We start from the raw sequence: 19,608 nt of genomic DNA, 5'->3' as shown, positions 1-19,608 counted from the left end.
GACGTTGGGCCGTATAAATGTACATTTCTAATTCTATCGAATTTCTGACTGAGGCCTGGTATCATCTACCTCAGTGTTCTTGGGTGTTTATGGTGGTGTTGCCTGGAGTCGTTGCGAGTTCCCTACCCCTGAACAAAGGGGAGACCAGAACAAAGTACAACCATACTAGGCACGTCCCGTCCCGTCCCGATGCACGCACTAGTTCTGGAACAACGGAACTATTTTGTACGTATTGGTTCAATTCGTATCTAGTAGTCACTGACTCTAAGAGTTTTGGAGAGAATTGTTCTTCTCGACAGCGCTTGTTCCCTCATGCTGTTCTGGTACTCCTTCAGGCGGACACTGATTCTCAGTGAGAGCCCCGTCAAAGGTGAAAGGCTATTCCCTGGATAGCAAGGATGACTGCCTCCCCTAGACGTGATTTTTAAAGCAATGAGGCCCCGAGCGTGTATGGTACGAACACGAACAGGCCAAGAGCCCTCTCGTTGTTCCTCGTCGTTGGCGTAGTGGACTCGTTTCCGCCGCGTGTATCGCCCATGAATGGAGCGAAGTCTTGTAAAATCCACAATCCCACTGGCGGTCAGCTAGGCCTGAAGGTGGCAGGAAATCACGATCCTCTTGACCGATGGCCACAGACAGCCTGAGAGCCGTATGTATGGTGGGCCAGTTGCGGTGGGAAATACTTCCCCCATCGATGAGGTCCTCGCCGCATGAACGGAATGATCGTATGTCTGAGGACATGTATCTTTCTTTCGTTTCAATGATCACTCCAAGCTCCTCCGCGGTTTTGATCTCGCGTCCATGCTACCATCTGTGTCCTCCTCCACCTCGACAGTGTACGTGTACTGTGCCCGTATCCCCTTGACGCTCTCCTTCCGGAGCAGATCCCTCTTGTCAGAGTCCCCATCGTTCAGCCTCTCCCACTTCTCGCCGTGGGTGCGTCCCTTGACAGTCGTAAGACTGATGCCCACGTCCGTCGGGTTGTGGAAGGCGCTCCGCGTAGTCTTGGAGCCGCGGCCCTGCTGCTTCGAGGAAGCACCACCGCTGCCGCCGCCGCCGCCACCAAAGGTGATGATGTCGTCGGTGTTGGGTTGGTAGTTGTTCTCGGTGGGATCCGTGCCGTTGTTGCGCAGACGCCGGACGAAGCGGCGCACCGAGGGGAACGAGGAAGCGATGATACCGATGCTGCTTTCGATGATGGAGCAGAAGACAATCATGGCGCACCAGTCTGCGAAGCGTGTCAGCAACGAAGCTCCTTGTGAACGAGTCTCGAGGGGGGGAGGCAAGACTCACAGTGCCTGTCCTTGAGGCCGCCGTACTTCTGCACGTACGGGATGCGGACGACAGTGATGAGTGAGGCCAGCGAGGCAAAGGACATGAGACCCATGACCTGCAGCTTGGCCTGCATCTTCATCTGCGTCTTCCAGAGCAGCATGCCCGGGACGACGACGAGCGCCGCGTCCGTGACAATGGTGCACACGGTGGCAATGTACCCGAGCACGATGAAGATGACGGTGGGCGCGCACCATGCGTCGCCCTGGTCGACGAGGTACGGCCTCCAGTGGGCCTCAAAGGGGATACACTGGACCGCGGTGCCGACGAAGGCTGCGATGAAGGAGACGAGGGTGATGGCCAGGAGGATCCAGACGACGATGCGGAGCGAGCGCTTGGCCTCGGCGATGCGGCGCAGGGTGATGCAGATGGACGCCTTGATCAGGGTCATGGCGAGCGAGTAGGCGAGCAGCCAGACGGTGTGGATCTTCATCGACTCCTCGAAGCGCCATTGATTGAGATGCACGTCACGCGTGCCGATGCCTGTCAGTTGGCCTGCGATGCCTACACTGACGGAAGCGACGTGGGCAATCTGTGTTGGTGGTTGTCAGCCCAGATGTCATTTCGGCATGTAGTATATATATCTAGTTTGACTCGAACCAACCGTGCCATCCCTGGCCCGGTCTCCAGGTTCGCGGAGCCAAAGGGACTGGGAATAGAGACGTCCTTGATTCACAAAGGGAGAGCGAGGGGCCGAAGAAGCACTCACAGTACCGGCAACCATGAGGCCATCATCCCAGCCAAAGACGCGGTCTTGCCAGCGGACATGGCTCCGTATGCCCGCAAAGAGGAGCGAGAAGAAGAGGAAGATGCTCGAGGTCGTGATGATGCCGAGCGGGAGGCCAACGGGCGTGATGATACCAAGACGAGGGTCGAGGTCGTCGTTCCACGTGCCGCTCATGATGGAGCACGTTGGCGAGAGTGTAAAAGGAGGAGGAGGGGGAGAAGAAGGGGAGGAAGAATCACCACTTCAGCAAGCGAGCCATGAGAGAAGAGGGATCTTGGATAGTAATTAGAGTTGTCAGGACAGACTCCTGCATCGACTATTACTTATTCCCGCTTCCCCGAATCCATCCCGCGTGAAGGCGTCGGATCCTTGCGATGGGCATGGCTGGCTGTCGACGACAAGGGGCTGCCCAGCTGGCACATTGTGGACCGCGGCCGCCAGGGTCAAAATTTGAACGGTACGTAGCAGGGGGCCGATTGATTGCATGCATGCAGGTGGCCATCGCCCCCCGTGTGCCGTCGTCCCCAGGGGGCGCCTCCGTGTCTTCATGTTGCCGGGGCTCTGGGCACATGTACGATGGTTCGTTGTCGAGCCAGCCTTGTTCTCGTTGTCGGAGAGCATAGGTATTAGAGGCATGTTGACCACAGGTTGACACTCCCGCCGCCGCTTCCGTTGCTAGTCTACAGTAGTGACCCCAACGCCAGTCTAATTAGTGAGTCTGTGGCTTCGGGGACGGCTTGGACGGCGGCGGATACCTCCCGAGTAGCGGCCCACACGCACCAAGGCCCTAGACTGGATCATTCCTCGAGGCTTGGCCGACCGTTTGGATCGCTACCCTTGTCGTCGCTGTCGGCATCCAGAGTTCCAGACCAGAGGCAGAGAGCAGAACCGCCGATTGAAGGTTCGGGAAGGGCACGAGCCGGTTCGCCAGCCTGCAGGAGGATAGTATCATGAGACAAAAACGGGGTACATTGCGGCCTGATCGTCGAGGGCGCGTCCTGATTGATTCTAGTACTAGTTATGTACGGGCAGCAGCACCAGCGCCCTTCCTCGCGGACAATGCGCCGCCTACTTTACTCAACGAGCACCTTGACGCCGCGGCTCCCGCTCTTCGCCATGGGTACAAACATGTCGTGGTCGTACGCGATATCCTCCTGTGTCGTATCGACGAGTCGCATGTGCGGCATCACCCGCAATACCAGAGCCGCGAGGGCCAGGTGCAGCTCGCAAAGGGCCAGGCTGTTCCAGCTCTGTTAGTACCAATTCAATTTACCAACAATGACAGTGTGTCGTGAATACTTGGGGGATACTCACTTCTTGCCCAGACACGCGCGGCTGCCCTTGGAAAAGGCCATCATGCCATGCGCAACGTCCTTTCGGAACTCGTTCTTCTCGTCCAGCCAACGCTCGGGGATGTACGAGTACGAATCGGGAAAGATGCTCTCGTCGTGGTGCGTGATCGCGGCAGACATGCCGATGGCATAGCCCCGGGGAAGGACCAGCTCCATGGGCTTCTTGTTCCACTCACCGCGGTAGACGAGGTCCTCCTCCGTCGGGGTCCGCGCCGAGCGGCTCGACACACCGTACGACAACCGCAGCCCCTCCTGGATGACCGCGCCCAGGTACGGCAGCTTCTCGAGGACGGTCCACGCGGGCAGGTGACGGGGGTCGTCCACCACGGTCAACAGCTCGGCGCGCAGCTTGTCCATGATGGCAGGCTGCGAGAGGAGGTGGAACGTGATCACAGCCAACGCCCAGCTCGTCGTCTCGGTGCCGGCACCCACCACAGCGACAGCCTCGTCCGCCAGGCGCTCGGGATTCTTCTCGCTCTCGTCAAGTTCCGACTGCAGGAGGTCCCCAAAGACCGTCGGGCGGTCGTAGCTGATGCCGGCGTCCAGGTCGTGCTTGGTCTTGTACACGCGCGAGGGTATGTCGATCTGCAGGGTGCGGATGAGCAGAGCGGCGTCCGGGGGCAGGTATGGCACGAGATGCTTGCCCATCCGGGAGGTGGCGATGAGAAAGGGGAAGAAGCGGAAGATGAAGACGGGCTTGAGGACGGCCAGCGTCGCCTCGCGAAAATTGGGCGTCCACGCGTCGCGCGAGAGCAGACCGAGGGGCTCGCCAAAGCTGTAGCTGAAGATGGCATCCGAGGTGAAGCAGCTGTAGGCGTGCGCAATGTCAAACGGCTCCTTCTTCTTGCCTTCGCCCTCGGTGGCCTTGGACCCTTCAGCGAGCAGCTTATCGCAGAGCTTCTGGACCAGATCGTGGAGATCGCCCTCGAGGCGTGCGATCATGGCACGCGAGAAGAACCTGGCCACGGGCACGCGGCGCGAGCGGTGCAGGTCGTGGTCCGGCGTGCCAAAGCCATTGGTGGTGCCGACAGCAGAGCCGTTGATCTGGTGGATTGGCTTGTCGCGCTTGCGGCCGCCAATGGCATAGATCTCGTCGGCAAAGGCCATGTCGGCACAATGCGTCTCATGGGGGTTGATGCGCACAATGGGGCCTTGGTAGGTAATACAAGTCAGCCTATTGGGCCACATGCCACGAGGTGAGTGAGTGATGATGACTGCATAGACCTACCATACTCGTCGTGCATCTTCTTGATCTCATGAGTGAACCGGCCAGTCAGGATCACATCATGGTAGAATTCCGGCCAGTACGTGGCCGCCGTGAGCTTGGGGCCAGGCACCTTGCTCAGGGGATGAAGGGGCGAGATGTTGTACAGCGCCTGGAGGATCTTGAAGACGATCCATCCGGCGCAGGAGAGGAGGAGGACACGGCCCAGACTGAGATACGGCGCAACGGCCTCGTACGGTGACTGCGCCATGGCAGCAACAAGCAGTCAAGAGTCTCGCGATGTGATAATCTCGAGCCAGAAGGAGTGGAAGTGGAATCACAAAACGCCTTTTCTAATTATTTTTCGTGCCCCTCATCAATCATCGTGTCTGTTGGACTCGGCTCCAGCTGGCTCAGGTCCTTGCTCGAGTCTGCAATGTCTGCATGGAGACTCCACGCATGTCGACGATTGGAGCTACTAATAATCAAGTTAGCGGTGGATGAAGATGCAATGCAGGCAGGGGCTTGCTCGGCTACAGGTGGCCAGGGCCCAGGGCTCCATGAGTCCAGTCTCCAGGACTCCAGCTCCAGTGCAGGACTGCAGGCAGACATCGGCAGATAGCTACGCGAGGCCCCTGAGAGTGAGGTTTTTCGTACCAAGCAAGGATACCCAGAGGTTTGATGGAAACTACCCACCTGGGTGAGTGCTTGCGTGATTGCGTCTGCCTCGGTTCCTGTGCAAGGACTCCTGGGCCTTTGCACGATAATAACTTTAAAGTCGATGACTTGCCTGCGAACGCAACCTTCGGTATTTTAGAGTGAGGGTCCCCGGCCAATGCCACGCGTTGGATACCTTGGTGGGCAGGCCCTGGCGCCATGATACGCCTGATAGCCAGGGTTCCATTTTCTTCTGACCAGGAGCGGGGGTTGGCGCGCGCTGGCTGCGTGGAGAGGAAACCCGTTGCCCACTAATAAACATGGAGGTGCCACCTTGATTTCTCGAGCGCGTTTCAGTTTCGCGCGATGAAATGGGGTTGGGCCGTTATCATCAATTAAGCGATGGACCGAGCAGGGACTTTTCTTTGACTTGAGCGCGCACGTGTCAGAGCCTCAGAGGGCCGTTTCGCTCAGCCTCCAGCCACAGGTGGCTTGCCATGTTCTTCAGCCCAAGGTTTGGCGGCACCTGGGCAACATTCGCATGCCAAGGCACTGGACGAAGAGGGCATTGGTCATAACCTATGCTTCACCTACAAACAAACACCATGTTTCTCCCTTTCAAGTGTCCGGCCGTCGCCAGTCCAGACTCCAAGGTGGGAGGCCTTGAAGCAGTGCATGAGAGAATTGGCCGCCGTCGTTCCCTCGTCGCCTGGCCAATCCTGCCTACCCTACGCTGCTCGCCTCGATGCCCCCGCCCCCTGCACCAACGTCACTGAGCCGAGCTTCAATTGAGTCGGGCCGTTCCTGGCAGAAGGCATACTTGTCCTCGCGGCGGAACAGTGCCAGCATCTTCCCTTGCTCGTTCGACAATCCCAGCGCCATACCGAGTCCGATCGCGCGACAACACAACACCTGTACAGAGGCTTCCCCAAGCCCACAGAGCCCACAATGGCGCCCTTCCCCATCGCGCGTACCACGCTCGACTACCCCATCTGCGCCCTCGACTTCGATCCCCAGGATGCCAATCGCATCATAGTCGGTGGTGGCGGCGGACCGCGCAAAGACGTGCCCAACAAACTTGTACGTACCCTGACCGTCCTCGACCCGTTTGCGCCGGGAGCAGGAACTAACACGTCTCCCCCATCAGACAGTCCTAGAGACCACCAGCCAGGACGAGATCCAGATATCCGGCGAACTCAAGCTCGACCGCGAAGAAGATAATGTCGCTTCGCTCGCCGTCGGCCCGCGCAAGGGCAAATCCACCTGCGTCTACGCAAACGTCAACTCGAGCCCCAAGGCCATCGCCGAGGGCAAGAACCAGCACCTGCGTGCCTTTTCTGTCGAGCAGGCCAAGGCGCGTGTGTCGGCGGGGAACAAGGCGGCTGCCGTGGCCGTGACGGAAGCCTCGCGGACGCCCATGCTCGGCGACACCGACTCGGGCACGTATCAGCCGTCACTGCGCGTGGCAGGTGGCCTTGGTGTGACGGCGTCGGCGCTTGGCAAGCTCAACGAGCTGGCCGTCTTTGACGCGGCCGGCTTGAACCCCAAGCTCAAGGCGCTCCTGGAGCTGCCGACCCAGGCGGAGGATTTGGACATTATACAGATCAGCGACACGCAGTACAAGGTGGCCTTTTGCTACCGGCATCAGCTCCACGTCGTCAATGTCGGCAAGGAGAATGGCGACCCCGAGCTGGCCTACCAGATGCACGAGGAGAACGGTGTCCTGCCCGAGTTCCGTTTCCTACGCTTCCTGACGCCCGACTTTGTCCTCGCCGTCTCGAACCTGCCCAAGGCCGGCGGCATCGTGCTGCAGGGCCTTCGTCTCCCCGGACCCGGGGAAGAGTCGGCACGCCTCGCCGTCTCGGCCAAGATCTCGAGAAAGGTCACGACGCTCTCCATGGCCGTCACCAACCTCAGTCCGCCCCCTTCGCCCGACACCGCCGTCTCGGAGACGCAGTTTGTCATCGCCGTCACCGGCAGCGACTCGTCCATCTCCCTCTTCACCGTCGACCTCATCAGCGAGGGGAACCTCAAGCTGCTGCGCCAGCTGCTGCCCTTTTACACGATACAGAACGCGCACAACGGCGGCCAGGTCACCCGCCTCGCCTTCTCCACCTTTGTCACGCCCAAGACACACCTAAGGCCGCAGTTTATCAAACTCGCCAGCACGTCTGTCCAGTTCAAGGTGGAGGTCTACAGCATCCCTCTGAAACGCTACATTGACACGGTGAAACGTAACAAGAACGGCCCGCCGCGTGCCACGCGGTACGTCGTTGACATGAAGCCGCAGCACCCGAGCCCCAAGCCCCTCATCATCACTCTTACACTAATGGTTCTGGCCATGGCTGTTGTCTGGCAAGGCTTCATGGAGATGTACGGAAACGCGAAGCCGATTCTGCACATTCATAAGGTCCTGCCTTCGTGGCACGGGACGCTTCGATCGCCGGAGCACCAGCCCCCCGTGCTGATGCAGGAGGACCAGTCAGTGCTCATGGAGACGGGTGATTCTCTTGTATATGATGGGACAAAGGAGTCTTCGGTTATTTCGGAGGATATCGTGGTCGAGGAAGCTGTTCTCGTTGGCGAGCCCGAGGCTGAGCAGAGAGCTAAAGAGGAGTTGTAAGCCTCTTCTGTATGTACGTGTTATGATGCCAACGAAACGAGCGCATGAGGAGAAAAAACGAATCGACATGTGTACGAGACGAATCTAGTTATGCTGTGGATGCGCGGGCGTCATGTGTACTTCTTCGTCAAGATGGATTTGATTTGTAAACCTCTCAGAAAAGTTAGCAGAACCAGGGGTGTCGTGGCAATTTCTGGTATTCAAGTCCTGATGCTAGGCACAACCATCGACAAATTTACAGCAGTCTACTATAGATAGCAGCCTCTCGGCCACCAAAGACAGTCCTAGCACAAGTCCAGTCCTATTGACCTCTACAAAGATAATGGCGTACGACGCTAAAGTACATACTTGCTCAACAGGTCTCTAAATAACTCCCACTTGCGACACTTGCATCAGCTGCTGCTCGACACCACGGCGTGGACGGCCTTTGCAAAGTAATCAATGTTCTTTGTGTTCAGACCCGCCATGCTGATACGACCGTTCTTGGTCATGTAGATGTGCGACTCTTTGCGCAAGCGCATCACCTGCTCCTCGGTCAACCCAGTGAAGCTGAACATGCCGATCTGGTCCGTGATGTGGTTCCAGGTGCCTGGTGTGCCGAGCTCCTCGAGTTTGGCCCTCAGAGAATTGCGCATGTCCTTGATGCGGCCAGACATGGTGGTCAGATTGTCCTCCCATTCAGCAAACAGCTTGGCGTCATTCAAGACAAGGCTGACGATGCGCGCACCGTACAGAGGTGGGTTGGAGATCTCAGAGCGCTGGAGGATAGCGAGTTGAGAGGCTATGCGGCTGATGGTGGTCTGAGCATCTGGCCCGGGAGCAGTGACAGCGTGGAAACAACCAGCACGCTCGCCATAGAGACCAAAGTTCTTGGCAAAGCTCTGAGCGATCAAGAGCTCGAAACCTTGTTCAATGAAATAGCGAACAGACGCCGCATCGCGGGCCAGGTTGCCCGAGGCGAAGCCCTGGTACGCCGAATCGAAGAAGGGGAAGTGGTTCTTGGAACGGATCACCTCGGCGAGCTCTTTCCACTGGTCAAGGGTCGGGTCGACGCCGGTGGGGTTATGGGCACACGGGTGAAGCAGAATGATTGATCTCTCGGGTGCATCTTTGATGGCATTCTTCATGCCCTCAAAGTCGAGGCCCTTGGTCTTCTTGTCAAAGTAAGGGTACTGTTTCGTGGGAATGCCGACGTTGCTGAAGATCTGGTGGTGATTCGCCCAGGTAGGGTTCGAGACGTAGACAGTACGGTTACCCTTGAAGAACTTGGCGAGGAAGAGAGCGCCCAGGTGGACGGCGCCTGTGCCAGAGATGGTCTGGATAGACGCAGAGCGCTTCTCCTTGAGAGCGGGCGAATCGGCACCAAGCATGAGCTCGGCGGCCTTGGACGTGAAGCTCTGGATACCAGCAATCGGCGCATACTCGTGATTCAGGTCGGGGTCGTTTCGGAGAATCTCATCCGCCTATGATACTTGTCAGCATGGACATGTCGCGAGACCGGTCGTAGTTCGGGGAGTTCGGTGGGGCAGGGGTCTCTAAGCGAGGGAGAGGTCATGATCGCGTGATGGGACTCTCAGCGACAGATAGGGAGAGATAGCCGTACCTTCTTGACGACTGGCAGTATCCAGGGTTTTGCGTTGTCGTCGCGATAGGCGCCGATACCCTACGAGCTCACAGTTAGAAATGATCCGTCTCGCATTGAGGACAAACAAGGTCGAATGTCAGGGAGTGACTTACCAAGTCCACCTTGTCTGGACTTTCATCCGCCCGAAAAGCGGCCATCAGACCAAAGAGAGGGTCCTCAGGCGCTTGGGGGACAACGTCCGATGGGAAATTGGTTGTGGAAGCCATCTTGGGCGCAATGTGACTGGCAATGTTGTTCAGACGGGAGATGGGAGAAGAACCAGCGGCAGCAGAGTCTGAAGTACTCGAAGCACCTTGACTCGAAGGTGGGGAGCTGACGGGCATCTTTGCGACTGCCCTCGTTGCGGTTGCGCTGGGCGGCGAGGAAGAATGTGGGGTGATTGTCTGGCGCGGCCTTGGGGTAACTGAGTCTACCAGTGGCAGTAGCCTCCAGTCAGTACTCCGTAGGTACCTTATTTAGTGAGTTCGGAGCTGGGCCGGACACGGGTCCGTTCGTTGAAGCGATGACCAAACTGATGGGTTCGGCCAGGTCAATCCGCGCGCAGCGATTGGGGCTGTTAAACTTGTGATGCAGCTAGCACAGCCCAGCTTTGTGCCTGAAATGCGCTCCCTTCCAAGGATCCGTCGCCAAGGTTCACGTAATGGATAAGGATGCAGCTGCACGTCGACGGCTCTGGTGACTGTCTGACTTTTTCCTCTGGGGGGGCAATCGGTCCAGTCCCTGTGAGGAACGCTGTGCCAGGACGCGTGATAACAGGCTCTGTCTCAGGCTTCAATCCGAGTAGGGCGAGGCGAACAAATGCTGCTTGTGAGGGATCAATCGTGTAGTTTGTGGATGAGGAGGATAGTCGGCCGCTGGGATACCTAAAAAAATATCGAAGGCCAGCCTCGTCTTGGTGTTCGAGGTATACTTGTACTCGTTACGTCTCGCTGCCGACCGGAATCCGGTCGCTTTATTATACCCCAGACCAGCTTGGTGGAGCCGAGGCCTTCGGTTCACCCGGTACAAATCATTCACCACGCGGAGACGCACCGAGCACCTAGAAACCATGACACGTGTGGCCTTTTGGTCGCATCAGTCTTGCTCCTACGAGATGGCTCTTCCTGACTTTCATTGACCAGATGATTCTCAAGTGTCAGTCACATGAATGCCGCATTGCAAGTCACCACAGCCGCGCACGTTGCAGGCTATGGCGTCATATGCTCCAATCACCAAGAACCAATTTCACATGCTCAGAATGTCCTCTATTTGACCTCTAGAATATCAAATCCCACAATACCAAGAAAGCACATAGGCCACTGGTAGCATAGAAAGTCATTCGCGCTGTGCTTGGGCGTTGTGTTGCTTTCTTCAGCTGCTTGTTGCCGCCCTCGACGTTCTCGGTTGTTGAGAATGAATCGGCCACCAGATGATCGATCTGCTCCGTTTGGGTCGCCAAATGGCTGATGAGCGTCGACTGGAGGTCGCTGATCTCAGCTAAGGATTTCTGGGCGGTTCTGCAAGGTCAGCATGGGGGAGTTGACCTGTGACATGGTCCATCGACTTACTGGACAGACTTGTGCATGCTGTCAAAGAACTTCATCATGTCCTGGTTGCCTTCTTCGAACATCTGCACCTGCTCAGCGCTCAGTCCCTGGCCCTCGCTTGTCGATTGGTCTCGGCTCGGATCATGGCTCTCTGTCGCGTTCTTCGAGGGTCTGAACTCGGAGAAGTCCGTCATGTTGGGTGCTTGCGAGGCTAAGCTGCGGCTGGCTTCCACCTCCCTGATGAGCCTTGTTTCCATCATCTGTTTTTGGGTGGCGCCGCAAAGCTGCAATCGCTGTCGTAGGTACCAGAGAACACCATCCCGATGCAATCTGACGTCCTCCGCCCGCGCCTCTGCTAAAGACTGCTCCTGCGTCTTGCCGCTCACGGCACCACCCGAGGCCCAGGCCCCGAGGGCACCCAGTCCACTGCCGTATTGCTTTTGTATTGCTTTCATTTCGGTCTCGTAACGTATCTTTTCAGCGCTGTCGAGGGTATCGATGCTCCAATTGAGCTCACGAAGCATCTCCTTGGCATCCTTGTCCACCGCTTCTCTCTCCTTGTCTGAAAGCACCGCTGGCTGTCCATCTGCTGCGCTGCTATGGCCTTTGCGCGGCTGCGCTCGTGCGAGGTATGCTCTTCGACCGCTCAGCAGACTTCGATGGAGCTCTGCAATATGTGTGTTCTATGATCCGTGAGCGGAATGTCAAAGAGGCCTTCCGATATGGCTCACAATGCGGAGAGCTTCCTTTAGGAAACCATCAATGTTCTCCAGCGTAACTTCAGTCCTCACGGGAGGGGCATGCTGCTTGCGCAAAAGCTCGTTGAGGTCGGGTGTTCGGTCCATGGCGACAGAAAGGGGCTTGGCTCGTAAATTCTGCTCTAGCTGGGCATAGGAAGCCCGCGATGAGAGCGCAGATTGGAACGATTCGCTGAATCGGTCATGCGGAATCCCCACGGAGTCGCGAGGTGGCATCTCCCCACGGAAGCTTATGGACAGCGTCACCAGCTAATAGCTGCCAGCACCCATAGGTGGTGGGGGCACTGAGTCAGCGACTAATGGGCTACCCTGTAGACCTGAATCGCCTATCGTTAACAAAGGCCGGTCGACTTACATCTGTCGCGAAATTTGAAAATAGTCAAATACGTAATATTACGTACTGGTACTTGATGGCCGTTTGACAATGTCTCCAGCCTGCAGTATTGTGCCGGAGCAAAGCACTACTGTGACTTTCTGTGCTTGAGGTTGCGATGTGCATTGTGTGTGGTAAGCCACTCCCGAATTCGCCATATTTACATCTCGCCCCTTTTTGGCAACATATGAACCTCCAAAGGCAGTGAATGTGCTCCTCACGAGGGCTTTGGCGCTTTGCAGACTCTTTTTGCTTGTGCACGTCGCATCACATCTGCTTTTCTCGCTATCATGTAACGGCGCCGTTATCGGCCAGCGTGTGTTGGTCCCCACAGTGAGAGGCGCCATGTTGCGCTGACAAGCAGACCACCAGGCTATACGATCAGATCAATCGTCTGCAGTGAAAGGTAGAAGTTTCTATTGCTTCTATAGACACAGGTTAATGATGGCTCGCAGCACGATTGTGCAGCCTCGAGCTGCAGTACCAAGGTACATGTAGTTGTTCCAGTACTACGTCGACACGAAGCATCTCATGTGCCTCGTCACCGCCGTTCGGGAATAAGAGTCGGAAGTACTCCGTGGCGGCAATAAGAGTCGCCATCTGACAAGTAGCCGAATATCCATGATCAGGTTCAATTTTAAAGGATCTGATCGACGGAAACTTGACTTGATCACTAATTAATACTGGTGTCCTTCATATCTCATGGCGACTCAGTCAAAGGTTTGTAGACGCCACCCACCATGGCCGATATTGAGCGACAGTCCTACGACCAAACGGAGTCTCTCTCACGAGTCGATACTGAGGAGACATCCGATCACGATGAACCCATAAACACTCGACCAAGCGCCCTTGAGCGCTTCTCGTCTGTCGTAGGGGACTCGACGATGCCTGATCCCCAGGCTGAAGAAGACCACATGTCCAGGGTGTCCAGCGGGCCAGCCTACAGCGCCTTTTCGCCGGCTATGAAGACATGGATCACGGTCATGCTCTCAGTAGGGAGCTTCATCTCGCCCATGACCGCGAACATCTACTTCCCAGCTCTCAACCCGATTGCAGAAGATCTGGGGGTGTCACTTAGTCTGGTCAACTTGACTCTGACGACATACATGATCTTCCAGGGTTTGGCACCAACGTTGTTTGGTGATTTCGGTGATATGGCTGGGCGACGACCAGCGTACATTGTCGCTTTCACCATTTATTTGTTTGCCAACATTGGACTTGCGCTGCAGAGGAACTATGCGGCCTTGATGGTGCTCCGGTGCGTCCAGAGCTTCGGATCCAGTGGCACTATCGCCTTGGGCTTCGCCATGGTCGCTGATATTGCGGCCCCCTCCGAAAGGGGGCGATACATTGGCTACCTGGGCGCAGGTATCAATGTCGGGCCTGCCATTGGACCTTTTCTCGGAGGCATTCTGAGCCAGTATCTTGGCTGGCCATCGTTGTTCTGGTTCCTGGCGATTGTCGTCACAGTCTGGCTGGTTCCTTGGATCCTGACTGTTCCTGAGACGTGTCGCAACGTTGTTGGAAATGGCAGCACCCCGGCGCAGTCGTGGAATCTGCCGGTGATACAGTACTGTGGAAAGCGCAAGAGCAGTCAAGAGCACGCCGAGACTCGAAAGCTGCGCTTCCCCAACCCGATACGCACACTCGCTGTCGTCTTCGAAAAGGAGATGGGACTGATCCTTATCCTCAATTCCCTGCTGTACGTTGGCTTCATCCTGACGGCTGCAACTCTGGGCACGCAATTCAAGGAGATCTATGGTTACAATGACTTGCAAGTTGGGTTGTGTTACCTTCCGTATGGTGGTGGGTCGATGATGGCAGTTATTGCGCAGGGATACATACTTGATTGGAACTATCGCCGTATTGCGAAGAAAGCCGGGATCACCATCAGTCGCCGGCGAGGCGACGACCTACGCGACTTTCCCATCGAAACCGCACGTTTACAGCCCATCTATCCAGCCATGTTGCTAGGAGCGGGCGCACTAGTTGGGTATGGCTGGGCACTGCAGGTCGAGACGAGTGTTGCAGCACCGCTGGTCCTTTCGTTCCTGATTGGCGTGCTCGTACCGACGTCATTTCAGACGTTGAACACTCTCATTGTTGACATCTTCCCTAAAGCTCCCGCCACAGCGACCGCGGCTAACAACCTTGTCCGCTGTTTGGTGGGAGCTGCAGGCGCGGCAGTCATTGAGCTGGTGATCAAAGGTATTGGACGGGGGTGGACCTTTACTATCATGGCGTGTCTGGTTTTAATTTGCATACCGGGTCTGCTCTTTGTTGAAAAGCATGGGCCCAAATGGCGCAAACAGAAGCTCGCGAAGATGGAGGCGCCGGCATCATCGCCACGAGAAAAGTAGACAGTCTGTCTGAAAGCATCTTTACTTTATTGCATCTGCTCATCTATAATGCTGGCACCGCATTGTCGAGTGACTGTCGCTGGGCCTCCCACATCAACCAGTCTGACCTCGTGGTTCTGATTCAGTTAGCATCGTACATAAAACAGTAGCCGCACGTTGACTTACGGTAGCAGCCCCATCTGGTTGACCTTCCAAATTCCCACAGCCAATGCCACTAGCTGACAAACTACATAGACGAGCTTGACTTGCAGCAGGCGTCCCGAGACTGACGGCGACTCGAAGCGCTCAAATGCCTGTTGGGTATTGACGATGCCCATCAAAGGATTCTTGAAAGCCATGACCACCATCATGATACTGAAGATCTGCAGCGAGCTGCCGGACATGTACATCATGATGGCCGTCATAGGCAAGCTCTTGACTGGTGCAAGCGCAACCTCCCAGGCCTTCTTCAGCTTCAGCGTGTCCATCTCTTCGGGCGTTTTCGCTTGTCGCGGCTGCACTTTCGCATCTTTGCCAGACTTCTATTTCTCGTTAGCGACGGTCCCCAGACACCTTGTCCTGCAGCTGCGGCGCACCTTGTTGCTAACGACGCTGCTGTGGAAGCCTGGAGGGTCGGGAATGGCCGAACTTTTCGATTTAGCGGCGGGCGGGGACTCGAGCTGCAGCGCCCAGGAAGCAGCCTGTTGGTTGACCATGTTGTCGAGCTCGTAAGTGAAGTAGCACCGTGATAATTATCGTCAGTGGCGGGCGGTTGCGCGGATGAAAGGCGAGCAATTCGTTGGCGGCGGGTGAGAGTCGACGTTGGATGGGTGACCCACATCACCTCCAGCCTGAGCCTAGCCTGTCGTATCGATAATGGGAGTTCCGCTGGCGCCGCAGCCGAGTAAGGTACCACCTGGTAAGGAGGGTCCTTCCCCCTTTCGCGGCAACAACACAATCACGACAGACCTCACCAACGACTTATAGAGTGTCGACTAAGCACCTGGCGATACTGTGTGCGGCCCTAGCCCCCGGCGCTCGATTCAACCGCGGTCTCGGCACACATGTGACGTTTTCCTGTCCGCCTCCACGAACAGCTCTGTCGCGATAGAGCAGAGTCTCACCCAATTGGCTGGCCGCGGCTTGGACCAAGACGACGCTCTGAAGAAGGTGGTGAGGGGTTGCAAGTGAATGCGTCTTGCATCCCGTGACGGAAACCAGCGAGGAACCATATCTGTTGGTAGGGGCTCTACAAATACGGCAATATGTCGAGCTCCGCTGGAGGAGGAGACTCCAAATTGTTCGCACGAGTAAGCAACGCCCATTGTCTTTCTTGTAGCACGAGAAACGCCGTGTCAATCCCCGTCAGCTGTTCCTGACTGGCGTCCTGCTATCGTTTATGTGACCTTTCCACCGCATCTGCCAAGCTTGGCAGCGCTGTGGCAGCTAAACACCATGTTCTTCGCATATGTACCGCCGCCTCACTTCGAGCCCAGACTAAAGACGAGACAGGGTAAAGTCGCCGAACTGCGCCTCGAGCTGAACAGTGGAGGCAAGAAGGACAAGAATTATGCCGGCAAGAAGATTGCGCTGAAGAAGATCGTGGCCAACATGACCATGAGTAACAATGACATGGTAGCCTTGTTCCCCGATATCATCGGCTGCATGCACCTACAGAGCCTGGAAATAAAGAAGATGTGAGTTGCCCTGGTCTGCGCACTGCTGCCGGTTGCTGATCTCCGCAGGTGCTTCCTCTATCTGGTCAATTACGCACGGTCAAGGCCAGAGATGGCTGTGAAAGCGATCCCTCTCCTGGAGCAGGACCTCGAAGACCACAATCCGCTTGTACGCGCGCTTACGCTTCGAACCATCTCATACATACACGTACGCGAATTCGTCGAGGCCACCGTGCCACTTGTCAAAAAATCGTTACGAGACTCGGATCCATATGTACGGAAGACGGCTGCCTTTTGTGTTGCGAAGCTGTACGATCACGACAGGCATATGGTCGAGCAGTCGGACTTGATTGAGAGGCTGAACTCGTTACTGCGCGATGACAATCCTACTGTTGTCGCGAGTGCTCTGGCTGGTCTGATGGACATATGGGAGCGCAGTGATGCGATCAAATTGACGATTGACTACAAGAATGCCTCCAAGATGGTGGCCATCCTGGCTGATTGCTCAGAGTGAGTTACGGCAAGGGTAGATTGCGCAACCTGGCTAACTTGTGAAGATGGGGACAGACTTACATATTGGAGGCTCTCATGTCTTACGTCCCTCAAGATTCGGGCGAGGCACTGTTACTTGCTGAGCGCATCTCGCCGAGGCTGTCGCATTCGAACTCTTCGGTGGTGTTGACCTGCATCAGGGTCATTCTATACCTCATGAACTACATCGCCGACGAGAAGCAGAACACTGCCCTTTGCAAAAAGCTTTCGCCGCCTTTGGTTACTTTGCTTGCGAAAGGACCCGAGGTCCAGTACCTGGCTTTGAGGAACGCGCTGCTCATCTTGCAACGACGACCCGATGTGCTTAGGAACGACATTCGTGTCTTCTTCTGCAAGTACAACGACCCTATCTACGTCAAGGTAACGAAACTGGAGCTCATCTTCATGCTCGCCAATGAGAAAAACATTGACGAGGTGTTGACTGAGCTCCGGGAGTACGCTACTGAAATCGACGTGCACTTTGTGCGCAAGGCCGTGCGCGCTATAGGGAAACTGGCGATTAAGATTGAGCCAGCAGCCCAGCGGTGCATCAACCTCCTTCTTGAGCTTGTGGCGACAAAGGTGACCTACATCGTACAAGAAGCTACCGTCGTCATCCGCAACATCTTCCGCAAATACCCCGACCAATATGAGTCCATCATCGGGACTCTGTGCGAGCACTTGGACTCGCTGGATGAGCCGGAAGCCAAAGCAGCGATGGTGTGGGTGATTGGCCAATACGCAGATCGCATCGAAAACAGCGACGCCTTGCTGGAGGACTTTTTGTACTCGTTCGCTGAAGAGCCGGTCGAGGTGCAATTAGCGTTGCTCACGGCTACAGTCAAGCTTTTCATCCAGAGGCCAACCAAGGGACAGGAGCTCGTACCAAAAGTGCTCAAGTGGGCTACCGAGGAGACTGACAACCCCGACCTGCGCGACCGTGCGTACATGTACTGGCGTTTGTTGTCGACGGACATGAACGCCGCAAAGCAAATCGTCATGGGTGAGAAACCTGCCATCACGGCGGAATCAGAACGGCTCGACCCGGCGACGCTGGAAGAGATGTGCCTCAACGTGGGGACCTTGGCGACCATTTACCTCAAGCCTGTGCAGACCGTGTTCCGTTCGGCACGGCCGCGCAGACTACAGGACTCCCCAGCACTGCAAAAGCACAACACCGTGGCCTTTGGAGAGACACAGAAGAGTATCAGCATGTTTGGACGAGGCGGTCAGCCCAACGATATCGATGTGCGGACCAGAACAGCAACATCGGCCAACGGTGGCCAGGGCAACATGGGTCAAGCGGTCAACGATGCTGACGCCTACTTCTCAGGCGTGGGCAATCAACAAATGGCTGCCATGCGGATAGACCAGGGGGACGACCTGTTCGGTGGCAACAGCGGTGGACATGCGGCCGGGTACGTCGTGAGCGCCCATGCTCCGCAAACTGTGCTTCAGCCAGCACAGGGCGAGGGGAAGAATGGCGATTTGCTGCTTCTATGACGTGGCGATTGACAATGGCCGTGGACATTATGTACATGATACCTCAGTATAACAAGCGATTCATCCTACACAGTTCGGGAGGGGTTGACACGATGGAATTACACGTGCCCTGTGATAGATGACCCTGACCTCGGGCCTCACCCGGGGGATGTCGATAAGCTTATCTCGACACCACAGCTGCCAAGGGTCTTGGTATCGAGTTAGCTCGATGGCGGCAGGCATTGAGAAGGGCACAGCCTCGGGTAGCACGCCGTGATTTGCTGATTCCTATCACGAGACGGGACCCAGCTCGCATGTTACGCGTCAGTTTGGGCTTGCCGCTCCCGCTCGCACTGGGTGGATGATGGCTTTACAGTAGTAGAGGGTGATCATCATGCACAGTCAGGCACGGTCTCGCCATGCAGACGGTACCAAAGACCCTGGTGGTTGGCTTTCTAAGTACCTCAATCATCAAGTTCTGTAGTGCTCCATGCACGTTCGAGGGTGCATCGAGGTCTTCCGATGTTTGGCTTGTGCGTAGTACGTACGGATCACTTTGTCTACTACTATTTTACCTTCGGGAATCGGAATACGTACAAGTATAGGCGGATGCATACCAGGCCCGCCTCCCCACCCGTCGATCCGAGGGGCTATTCGCGGGGGACTTGATCTTGTTCAGCCCTCGGGGACTGTGAGGCCTGCAGGAGAAGAGGAGAGGGGAATGCGTCTGTCCACGTATAGCAAGATAGGGGTCCTGTCTTTTCCCGCGTATGGGCACATGTGAGCACAAGCACTGCATTTCATTAGGTACCTTATTACTTAATGTTTGATTGCTGGGTTCTTGGCCGCCTATTGGCCTGCCACAAGCGTATTAGAGGCTCGTTGAGTACGCGGTTTCGGCCGCGACCTTTTTTTGGCAACGCGATTTAGAAGTGTCTAGTCGATTGTGCTATTCTCTCGAAAATCGATGATACCAGCATTAGTTAGTATCGAGAAAGCGCCCGACTGAAGAGACGGGTTCGAAGTGGCGTGAGTGGACTGGAAACAGCCGGTGTTGGAGGGCGCCGGTTAGCGGGGATCACCTGAGTGCAGTGGTGATGATACTGGACTAGCTCCACGGACCACGTGTAGAACTGGATTTGCAGTTGGCTAGCATCGGATAGTCAAGAACACTATCATTCATGGCCTAGTAAAGCTAATTAGATACTCGCAAACAAAAGCATGGCAAAGGCAGCATCTGTGCCAGCCAAGCCATGCGCTTTTTGGATACATGTACTATCCGCATCCAGTCGTGCCACGAGTCAAAATGCTGAAGCCCCAGATGGCCAACGATCTCCACTAACGCAGAGACGGAGCACACCCACTGAAAGCGCCTAGGCTACC

At 56.1% G+C, this 19,608-nt stretch overlaps 7 protein-coding genes across 7 annotated transcripts; 3 read left to right on the top strand and 4 right to left on the bottom strand.

Moving 5' to 3' along the window:
* Window positions 1–764: 764 nt before the first annotated feature.
* Window positions 765–4,886, bottom strand: F5Z01DRAFT_624283 (cytochrome P450; the record flags this gene model as incomplete). Its single annotated transcript, XM_046261369.1, has 7 exons — window positions 765–1,228; window positions 1,294–1,864; window positions 2,042–2,228; window positions 2,930–3,073; window positions 3,137–3,298; window positions 3,374–4,562; window positions 4,640–4,886. The coding sequence occupies 7 exons, from the start codon at window positions 4,884–4,886 to the stop codon at window positions 765–767; spliced, it is 2,964 nt and encodes a 987-aa protein (XP_046117167.1).
* Window positions 4,887–6,220: 1,334 nt separating this feature from the next.
* Window positions 6,221–8,114, top strand: F5Z01DRAFT_688697 (uncharacterized protein; the record flags this gene model as incomplete). The annotated part of the gene is made up of 2 exons (XM_046266056.1): window positions 6,221–6,352; window positions 6,420–8,114. 2 exons carry the CDS (start codon window positions 6,221–6,223, stop codon window positions 7,893–7,895), a joined length of 1,608 nt encoding a protein of 535 aa, XP_046117166.1. The 3' UTR covers window positions 7,896–8,114.
* An 11-nt stretch (window positions 8,115–8,125) lies between these two features.
* On the bottom strand, window positions 8,126–10,087 carry F5Z01DRAFT_157678 (aspartate aminotransferase). Its single transcript, XM_046257777.1, has 3 exons — window positions 9,633–10,087; window positions 9,499–9,558; window positions 8,126–9,358 (listed from the first exon to the last, which is right to left on the bottom strand). The coding sequence occupies exons 1-3, from the start codon at window positions 9,861–9,863 to the stop codon at window positions 8,288–8,290; spliced, it is 1,362 nt and encodes a 453-aa protein (XP_046117165.1). The 5' UTR covers window positions 9,864–10,087; the 3' UTR covers window positions 8,126–8,287.
* Window positions 10,088–10,795: 708 nt separating this feature from the next.
* F5Z01DRAFT_675155 (uncharacterized protein) lies at window positions 10,796–11,911 on the bottom strand (the record flags this gene model as incomplete). The annotated part of the gene is made up of 3 exons (XM_046265119.1): window positions 10,796–11,036; window positions 11,088–11,749; window positions 11,798–11,911. The coding sequence occupies 3 exons, from the start codon at window positions 11,909–11,911 to the stop codon at window positions 10,796–10,798; spliced, it is 1,017 nt and encodes a 338-aa protein (XP_046117164.1).
* A 578-nt stretch (window positions 11,912–12,489) lies between these two features.
* On the top strand, window positions 12,490–14,678 carry F5Z01DRAFT_158226 (major facilitator superfamily domain-containing protein). Its single transcript, XM_046257779.1, has one exon. It carries the CDS (start codon window positions 12,938–12,940, stop codon window positions 14,555–14,557), a length of 1,620 nt encoding a protein of 539 aa, XP_046117163.1. The 5' UTR covers window positions 12,490–12,937; the 3' UTR covers window positions 14,558–14,678.
* Window positions 14,439–15,415, bottom strand: F5Z01DRAFT_158377 (uncharacterized protein). The gene is made up of 3 exons (XM_046257781.1): window positions 15,133–15,415; window positions 14,723–15,075; window positions 14,439–14,673 (listed from the first exon to the last, which is right to left on the bottom strand). Exons 1-3 carry the CDS (start codon window positions 15,250–15,252, stop codon window positions 14,601–14,603), a joined length of 546 nt encoding a protein of 181 aa, XP_046117162.1. The 5' UTR covers window positions 15,253–15,415; the 3' UTR covers window positions 14,439–14,600.
* A 576-nt stretch (window positions 15,416–15,991) lies between these two features.
* On the top strand, window positions 15,992–18,246 carry F5Z01DRAFT_675152 (AP-2 complex subunit beta; the record flags this gene model as incomplete). The annotated part of the gene is made up of 3 exons (XM_046265118.1): window positions 15,992–16,233; window positions 16,282–16,722; window positions 16,770–18,246. The coding sequence occupies 3 exons, from the start codon at window positions 15,992–15,994 to the stop codon at window positions 18,244–18,246; spliced, it is 2,160 nt and encodes a 719-aa protein (XP_046117161.1).
* Between the last annotated feature and the right edge of the window lie 1,362 nt (window positions 18,247–19,608).

This window comes from Emericellopsis atlantica, assembly GCF_019669845.1.
Source record: "Emericellopsis atlantica unplaced genomic scaffold F5Z01scaffold_17, whole genome shotgun sequence".
In the NCBI taxonomy this organism is placed as follows: domain Eukaryota; kingdom Fungi; phylum Ascomycota; class Sordariomycetes; order Hypocreales; family Bionectriaceae; genus Emericellopsis; species Emericellopsis atlantica.
This window is presented reverse-complemented; position numbering and strand designations above follow the sequence as displayed.

Coding starts and splice junctions, on each gene's coding strand:
- F5Z01DRAFT_158377 (XM_046257781.1), bottom strand. CDS start 15,252: ATGGTCAACCAACAGGCTGCTTCCTGGGCGCTGCAGCTCGAGTCCCCG. Junction 15,076..15,132: donor GCAGCGTCGTTAGCAACAAG/GTGCGCCGCAGC, acceptor GAGAAATAGAAG/TCTGGCAAAGATGCGAAAGT. Junction 14,674..14,722: donor AACCAGATGGGGCTGCTACC/GTAAGTCAACGT, acceptor TAACTGAATCAG/AACCACGAGGTCAGACTGGT.
- F5Z01DRAFT_158226 (XM_046257779.1), top strand. CDS start 12,938: ATGGCCGATATTGAGCGACAGTCCTACGACCAAACGGAGTCTCTCTCA.
- F5Z01DRAFT_157678 (XM_046257777.1), bottom strand. CDS start 9,863: ATGCCCGTCAGCTCCCCACCTTCGAGTCAAGGTGCTTCGAGTACTTCA. Junction 9,559..9,632: donor GTCCAGACAAGGTGGACTTG/GTAAGTCACTCC, acceptor GTGAGCTCGTAG/GGTATCGGCGCCTATCGCGA. Junction 9,359..9,498: donor TACTGCCAGTCGTCAAGAAG/GTACGGCTATCT, acceptor CAAGTATCATAG/GCGGATGAGATTCTCCGAAA.